This window comes from Elaeis guineensis, chromosome 3 (assembly GCF_000442705.2).
Source record: "Elaeis guineensis isolate ETL-2024a chromosome 3, EG11, whole genome shotgun sequence".
In the NCBI taxonomy this organism is placed as follows: domain Eukaryota; kingdom Viridiplantae; phylum Streptophyta; class Magnoliopsida; order Arecales; family Arecaceae; genus Elaeis; species Elaeis guineensis.
This window is the reverse complement of record NC_025995.2, coordinates 73,062,028-73,071,170: the sequence shown is the minus strand read 5'-3', so window position 1 is coordinate 73,071,170 and position 9,143 is coordinate 73,062,028. Positions and strand designations below refer to the sequence as shown.

The 9,143-nt window shown below is 37.7% G+C and overlaps 1 protein-coding gene across 1 annotated transcript; it reads left to right on the top strand.

Annotated features, from left to right (window-relative positions):
- The first annotated feature begins 6,244 nt into the window (after positions 1-6,244).
- On the top strand, positions 6,245-8,172 carry LOC140856083 (pectinesterase-like). Its single transcript, XM_073253250.1, has 2 exons — positions 6,245-7,100; positions 7,481-8,172. Exons 1-2 carry the CDS (start codon positions 6,245-6,247, stop codon positions 8,170-8,172), a joined length of 1,548 nt encoding a protein of 515 aa, XP_073109351.1.
- The last annotated feature ends 971 nt before the right edge of the window (positions 8,173-9,143 follow it).

Genomic DNA, 9,143 nt, shown 5'->3' with positions numbered 1-9,143 from the left:
ATTCTTTATGATCTCTGTCTAATTGAAACTCATGATAGAAGAATTGTATCACACGATAACTGCACCTAAGGGTTCATCTTTTTTGTTCTGTTGGATTGCTACTACATACTGCTAGACATCACTGGTAGATTGTGAGAACTCATTAGGATCATTTTCGGATCAACGATCTTTGTTGAAGTGAGTTGGAATCGTTCCAGTCCATCAAAAAGAGTTTCGATGATACTGTGATGGAGATCAGGGTATGTCTCACTGCCAAATATAATAGAATCTAAGGGGTCGCACATATAAGAAGTATGATCTGATCAATGGTTTAGATCATATTCGAATTATCAATCAGATTGATAGTTTGAATTTTAAAAACTGCTAATTTCTAAGTATTACAGTTTTGGTAGCTGCTAATTATTAATGCAGAAACTTAATAGAAAATATTATAATTTTATTGAGATTAATTAAATTATAGATCAAATCTTAATTAATTTAAATAAAATTTATTTAACTAAGTTTTATTTAATTTAATATTAATTGGATTCAATTATCAAATTAGATTTGAATTTCAAGCATGATAGGATCAGGTTTGACAGTCTTTCGAATTTGACTCGATTCGGACTCGATTTGAATCCGATTGAGATCCAATTTGAATCAGATAAACCATGACTTAGAGAGCCTAGATTTTTTGGGACTCTCTCTCCTGATCTCATATAGAAAAAAGAGGGCACGTGTGGAGACGCGCACCTCTTCTTTGCGTGCGTGAAAAATAAGGGGGCGCCAACCACCTTACTGGACGCACACCTCTTCTTTGCGTGCGTGAAAAATAAGGGGGGCCAACCACCTTACTGGGATCTCTCTCTCTTTTTGATTCATCCTTCCTATTTGAATTTGATTTAAAAAGTAAGGGAATCAGATTTTTCCTTATCTGAAAGAGAGGCCATGCCTAATATTTTTGTGCGACAAAAATATTGGAGAAATAGTGGGTGTGCGCTAGGTTTGTGCGTGAGATAACTTCCTTCTTTCTTCTCTTATCTCAATGAATCTTATTCCTTATTTTTGATATGAATGCCTAAGATCAAATGAGATTAGATCTATTAGGGTGTTAGGAAGTATTTGGGTGTGGAATAATTGTTTTGTGTGACAAAATATAACATGAGGGAGAGAGTGTGCATGAAAAAAAAAAATAAGGCACTCCTTTCTTGCGTGGGGTAGTCCTTAACGCCTCTTTTTCTTTCTTCCCTTCACCTCCATGCCTAAGATCTGATGAGATCAGATCTAAGGGAGAAAAATAGAGAGAGAGGAAGAGGAGAAGAAGAGTCTTCTTCCTTTTCTTGATGGTCTGGTTCAAATTCTGTCGGATCTGTCCGAAGGAGTTTACGCAGTGATCATCTTCTTCAAGATCTAGAAGAAGATATTTACATCCAAAGCTGAGGAGCGAGATCTGTAAGGTACTAGCACATTGATGATCTCGGTGCTCTGATCAGACATCTTCGTGTGGATACCAGCAGAGGCTGGGTGTGTGCGCGGCTACAATCAAAACTTCAGACATCCACAGAATCTGAAGGTATGGAGATTTAATCTTCATTTTATTTTACTGATGCTTATTTTTTTTTTAGATTTCAAATCAAGATAACATGTTCATGTCAAGATCCAAAGCATGATTTTCAAATTTGACCTAGTATGTATATTAAATTAAAAAGATTTTAATTTATCTACTTCCACTGCATAAAGTTTTAAAAAAATTTTAAACTACACATATGAAATCATAACGCTTTCTAAAAATTTAGTACTTGTAACTTTTACAAGTTGATCAAAATTATCTATCTCATTGATAATTTAATTACGATCTAATCATTTGATCTGATCAAACATCTTTTGTGTGTCACACCATAGGTTATGTTTTGTTTAATAGTAAGACATATCATGATCTCCATCATAGTTTCATTGAAACATCTTTCAATAGATCGAAACACCTTTCAATAGATTGAAATATTTTCAACTCTCATCCATCGAGGACTGTCGATCCAAAATAATCTTAGTAAACTCTCACCATCCACTAGTGATGTCTAGCAACATGTGGTGACAATCTAGTAAATAGAATAAACAAAATCTCTAGGTGTAGTTATTGTGTGATTCAGTTTCTCTATCGTGAGTTTCGACAGGATGGAAGGTTATGAAATCTCATCAAATTCCATCATTCATCATATGAAAGATTCGATTAGCTCAAGTCCAAATTATGATACTTATGAAAATTCCTTTCCATTTATCACCTTGCTATGATCATAGACTAAAGAACTTCGCTTCTCAAACCCCATAGGACTATTCCTTATCTATTAAGGTCGATAGATCCATCTAAATACGCATCTTACTCCTACAGTAAACCTACTACAACCAACATTCACTACAAGTATCCATCTGGTTAGGAACCATATTTATATGTAGTCAAACTATAGTAATCCACTGTAAGCAATCGAGGTACCAGAGGTCAAAGAATCACTTACACCACTACAGCATCGAGAAGATCACTAATGAGTGAGTAAATATCCATGTGATCTCTCATATGGTCAGACTCAGTACCGATGTTCTCTAACAACCACCAACACTCTCGCTTAATGTCTCCACACTATAGATTAGAAACTCATCTACTCTGAAGAAAGCGATCTGTACGCTAATCTAATCGGATCATTCACCATCCCCATGATGATCTATCGATCGAAAGTAATTCAAAAATTAATTATACATATTGTTAATTCTCAATACTTGAAAATATATATCTTTAAGTCATTAATTCTTAGAACGATTCTTGGACACATTAGACAAAAATGAAAAGAAAAAATATCCTTTATTGATTATCAAAAATATTTGAGTATAAAAATATATCCTAGAATTATTACAATGTGTCAGTCATATTGGCTTTCTAGGATATACATCTAACAGTTGATATTTTCTATGCCAATCTCCTCGAGATGAGCTTTTGTCTTTCATCTTTGCTTTTGACTTTTAGCAGTGATTGCTGACTTTTTATTCTGTGTAGTGGCGCATGATGCACCATCCTTGGTGAAGGCTTGGTTGGATTCAATTGAGTGAAGCTCTTATTAGAGAAGAAACTTAGGGCATTGGATGCCCATGTGAAGACTGGAGGAGCTGAGGTGAGCTATTGAGGAGGCAAGGTGTGCTACCGAAGAGGCAACGAATCTGTCCAAAGAAGAAGCTTCTCAAGCCAAGTCTGAGCTCCAATCTACTCTATAGAAAGTTGGAGCCCTAGAGGGCCTAATGGCCATCGAGCACCATGCCACGAAGGTGCCTTATCAGAAGGTGGCTAAACTTGAGGAGGCCTCGAAGCTTGAGGAGGTAGTAGTTAGGGCTGTTGAGGGCAATATGGAGCTTGTCAAGGCCAAAACCAAAGAGAAGAAAGTAATGTTCATCATCGAGGCCAAACTCAAGGGCATTAAGGAGTTCAAGGCTTTGCGGGATTTGAGGATGAGGTTGCTGAGGACTCCTCAATGGCCTATATATATGGCATCGAGGCCTGCAAGCTGCACATAGATCGAATAGTTTCCAAATTGGACTTGAGCCACCTTCATCCCGAGAACAGCGATGATGAGGTTGGGGCGTTCTCATTGAGAAAAGATGAGCCTACTCTGGCCAAGGGTCTAGTTCTGGCCCTGCTGCTAAGGATGCCACAGAGGCCCCTACTGAGGAGACCGCCAACCACACTATGGAGCCCATGCCCAAGGACCTCAAGTATGCACATTTGTATTTTTTGCTTTTTTCTCCCTTTTTTTGTAATGAACTTTTTCTAATGAAATAGACTCCCCATTCCCTTTTGATGTTTGTGCTAAATAGCTTTAGTTGGTTGATTGCCTGATTGGCTCAATCGTAGCTTCGGTTAACTATTCATTAAGCGGGGACTCCAAGGTCGAACTATAGTTCGAGGTTTTGGTGTCGAAGTTCTGTCATCGATAGTCGATCCAAAGTCAATTTGTGATAAGTTTGTCAAGTCGCCATCATTATCTTGATCCAATCCCTAGTGGGGTGCTCAAGGAGATCCCGATGAGGTTTCATCCACAGTAGATCCAAAGTTGATCCAAAGTCGATCTGTAGCAATTTTGCCAAGTCACCATCATCATTTTGACCCGATCCTTAGTGGGTTGCTTGGGAAGATCCTAATAAGATTTCATCTGCTATCGATTCGAAGTCGATCCGAAGTCGATTTGTGATAATTTTGCCAAGTCACTATTATCATCTCGACTCGATCATTGATAGGGTGTTTGGAGAGATCCCAACGAGGTCTCATCCATAATCGATCTATAGTCGATCCAAAATCGATGTGTGCTAATTGTTTCAAATCGCCATCATCATCTTGATCCAATTCCTGATGAGGTGCTTAGAGAGATCCCAATGAGGTTTCATCCATAGTCGATCCGAAGTCAATTTATGATAATTTTGCCAAATCACCATCATCATCTCGGCCCGATCCTTAGTGGGATACTTGAGGAGATCCCGACAAGATCTTGTTTGTAGTCGATCCATAATCAATCTGAAGTTGATTTATGATAATTTTGCCAAATTGCCATCATCATCTTAACCCGATCCCTAATGAGGTGCTCGAAGAGATCCCGATAAGGTTTCTTCCACATCATCAATTTCCATGAAGCCACCATGGCTTCAAGTTGGTGGCATGGGAAAGAGTGTCCCAAGGAAATCCTGATTTGTGCTCATCAATCTTCCAACTACATATTTCTTGGTATATTAACATATTTCTCAACCTTTTCAGTCACTGCCATTGTTCATTATATGCTTTAGTTCGTTGCACCTACCGAGATCTCTTATAAAGTACCTCGGCGACCGCTACTTATTATTTGCCATGGACCCGAGACCCTACAAAATTTTTTTTATTCTCAAGTCTTGTAAATTAAGAATATAAGCAAATATACTGATTCTTATAGTAGGTCTACTATTTTATCCCAAATTTTGCTTTTAGTGACCACTACCTCTAGAGAATTTGATTTATGTTGATTTTTATAGTAGCTCTACTATTTTGTCATAGATTTTGCTTTTAGTGACCGTTATCTCTAATAAATCTCCAAGATCATTCTTTTTTTGAAAAAGGGGAATCTAGATATAATTATCTTATATATAATGATGAAGAGCAAATGACAACATCTTCCTTCATCCCACTACCAGATATTTTGGGTTTACATTGGTAGGAAAAAGAAAAAGGAAAAACTCAGCTCAACCCACATGGGTGGGAATGGATAGATACAAATATATTTTTATTAACATCAACTTTTGACAAATTGAATCATAGTTAAATCCATGTAGTATCAACCATTTACAATATGTTCTTATTATTATATTATTTCTTTCTATATGTAAATTTAGAGCTACCATGGCAACCAACTTCAAAATCTTTGTTGTAATTTTCTACCTTTCATCAATTGTTATACCAATGGGAGGGCTTATCGATCATTCGGGAACATGGCTCTTCATTCTTAATGCAGTCATAATTTTCTACAAATTGTATGGCAATAATAAGCATATATATATATATATATATATATATATATATATATAAAAAAATATATATATATATATATAATATATATATATGAGGCAACAAGGATATTATCCATTCGAATCTGATTTCATATCCATATCAATACCGATATTGATAGAAATTTGAGAATCCGACTGATATCTGTATCTGTATCCATATCCATCTAAGAAAAATGGATATGAATACCGATAGATAACTATCCAATCCATATCCAAATATTATCCAAATTTACATGTAATCCTATATAATTTTATAAAGCATTTATTAATTTTTAAGAGAAATATATAATTATATAAATATTTTATTAACTTGATTTATCATTTATCTAATAATATCTTTGATTCTATAATCATAAAGCTTGATTATCTAAGTTATATCCATAATTATATTCATGCTTCCAATATCCGAATTACATCCGTATCCGTTTAAAACAAATATGGATACGAATTTTTACATCCGAATAATATCCATATCTGTATTTATATTTATCAGATAAAATAAATACGAATATGGATATATCGTCATCCGATCCATAATATGGATATGAATATATTGTCATCCGATCTATAATACGGATATGAATATGTTGTCATCCGATCAATATCTAATCCAATTTCAGCCCTACCCATGGCTATATAAAGAATCCCACTCCCCCACTTTTGTCTAACCATCCAACAAACAAACCTCTAGGTCACTATGGCTAAGTTAATAGCAAATTTCTTTGCCCTCTCTCTCATCATGGCCATTAATGTGGCAACAAGTAACCCAATATTGTCATGCAGTGAAACCCCTTACCCTTATGTATGTAGTTCCGTTGTAAATACTAGCCCTCTAATTGCCCAAGCCAAAACACAATCCGGATTCCGTAACCTAGCCCTCCTGGCAGCCTTGGACCGAGCAGTACGAGCTCATGAGCTCGCATCGGCCATGGATATAAGCTCGTTGGATGAGCCGTTAAAAGCTGCATGGGCTGATTGCTTGGAGGTTTGTCAAGACACCATTGGCAACCTTAACAGCTCGATGAGCTCTTCATCGTATGATGATGCTCAGACATGGCTAAGTGCTGCAATGGCCAATCAACAGACCTGTCGAAATGGATTTATTGAGCTTGGTTCTTCCTTTCCCTTGGATTCATTGCCCTTTATGTCTCATAACATATCGGAGTTGCTAAGCAACTCTCTAGCCATTAACAAGGCAATGGCACCAGCCAAGTCAGGTGGTAATCGTGGGTTGCTCTTGGATGGATTCCCGAACTGGCTCTCTGCCTCCGATCGAAAGTTTCTTCAATCTTCAGCGATAAATGCCGATCTTGTTGTGGCCAAAGATGGCTCTGGAGATTATGATACCATCTCAGCAGCCATTGCAGCTGCTTCGAAGCAAAGCAACGGCACGTCAAGATTTGTGATCCACGTCAAAGCTGGTGTTTACAATGAGAATATCGACACATCGATGAAGAATCTAACGATAATTGGAGATGGAATAAATGCTACCATTGTTACTGGTAGTAAGAACGTGAAAGATGGCTCCACAACATTCCGTTCCGCAACCTTCGGTGAGTTCTTTTCAATAGTAGCTCTTCATCAAATTTACTTCTATAATTCAGTTTTCACCACCACAGTATGTCTAAGGTTTTTCAAGGACTATCTAAAAGAAAACCATGCAACCAGACAGCAATGGAATTATTTTTTATGACCCGATATCTCTCTTTTTAATTATTATGTCCACAGGATGACAAAGAGCTAAGGCATCATACAATCCTAAGGCACCCTTTATAACTAAGGAGAAAACCTCTAATTCGGAAGTAACACGTCACACCGTCTACCCCCACAAATACACATATATATATATATATATATATATATATATATATATATGACTAAATTCCCATATCTAGGCCTGCTTGCTAATTATGAACCCTCCTCATGCTTTCAGCGGTCACTGGCGATGGCTTCATCGCTCGAGGCATGACCTTCCAGAACACAGCAGGGCCTGAGAAGCACCAGGCAGTTGCCTTCCGATCAAGCTCAGACCTCTCGGTCTACTACCAGTGCAGCTTCGAGGGCTACCAGGACACACTCTACGTCCACTCCAAGCAGCAATTCTACCGCAACTGCAACATCTATGGCACCATCGACTTCATCTTCGGCGACGCCACCGTGGTCTTCCAGAACTGCAACATATACGTCAGGAAGCCGATGACCGGCCAGAAGAACACCGTGACAGCCCAGGGCCGGACTGACGAGAGAACGGACACCGGCATATCGATTCACGATTCGGTGGTCACCGCCGCACCGGACCTCAAACCGGTCCAGAGCTCATTCCAGACCTACCTTGGCCGGCCATGGAAGAAGTATTCGAGGACAGTATACATGAAGACGTTTTTAGATAGCTTAATTGATCCGGCTGGATGGCTCGAGTGGGACGGTGACTTTGCTTTGAAGACTTTGTACTATGGGGAGTACATGAACACCGGCGCAGGGGCTGATACCAGTCAGCGGGTGACGTGGCCCGGCTACCATGTTATAACGAGCGCAGCGGATGCCAGCCAGTTCACGGTGGGGAACTTCTTGTCCGGGAACTCATGGATTCCGGCCACTGGAGTCCCGTATACACCTGGCCTTTAAGTTAACCTTAAGCCAAAGGATGCCTAATTACTATTTATTAATTTATTAATTGATTACTTTCTTAATTAGCCGATGAATAATGATGCTTACGTATACAAATTCCTATTGGGTGAGGAGAAATTGTGGTGTCACCGTCCGAAGGACTAGTTATGTAAGCAATTGTTTTATTATTATTAAATGATATATATATGCAGATGGTCTTATGGTAACTTCAATATGGTAGTCTCTCGTTTATTTGTTAGTTTGTTATTCAATAAATCATAAAGTGAAATTGTATAATATGATTAAGACCTATGGTCTTGCAATTAATATCGATACATGTTTAAAATTGCATCCTTTGCCGTCCTAAATTATGTCTAAAGGAATGGTGCGAGAGCATGCACCTAGTGAACATTTAAAAGGAAGTTATTTTAGTAGATGGATTTTAATATCAAAAAAAAAATTAAAAAAGAAATCATGGCTTCGGATATTTTAGCTGAGGAAGTTCGGAACTTAAAAATAATACTGTTTTTAGCTAGGTGACATCACGAAAATTTGAACTGACAGAAGGTTTCTGTGACCCGTGTGAAAGTGTAGTGACATGGAAATTTAGGAACAATCCTATATATCCTTCGCTACCAGAACTAAGAAAATACTAATTAGCATGATAAACTTATATCTCTGGTCTTTGAGGTGACCTTAAGTACCCCAGAATCTACTTATTGTTGCTCATTTTTCACTTTGTTTTTAAGTCGATGAACGATGATAAATACACAAACCAAATTTACAGGATGAAGACCAATAGTTGTGTCAGGTCAAATGACTCGAGATGCACGCAATTGGTTTTTTTAGTAATTCAATGTGTAAAAACAGCTAGCCTTTCATATTGGAATATATGGTTGCAGCCAATAATTTTCGTTTGGATAGATTGGACTTTGAGAACAAAAATCAGAACCAATCCAATCCTTTCCTACAATAATTAACAAAAGCAT

What these genes read in the sequence shown, in the direction of transcription:
- LOC140856083 (XM_073253250.1), top strand. Translation starts at nt 6,245, where the DNA reads ATGGCTAAGTTAATAGCAAATTTCTTTGCCCTCTCTCTCATCATGGCC. An exon ending in ATTCCGTTCCGCAACCTTCG is followed by an intron (nt 7,101 to 7,480) that starts GTGAGTTCTTTT and finishes TCATGCTTTCAG; the next exon opens with CGGTCACTGGCGATGGCTTC.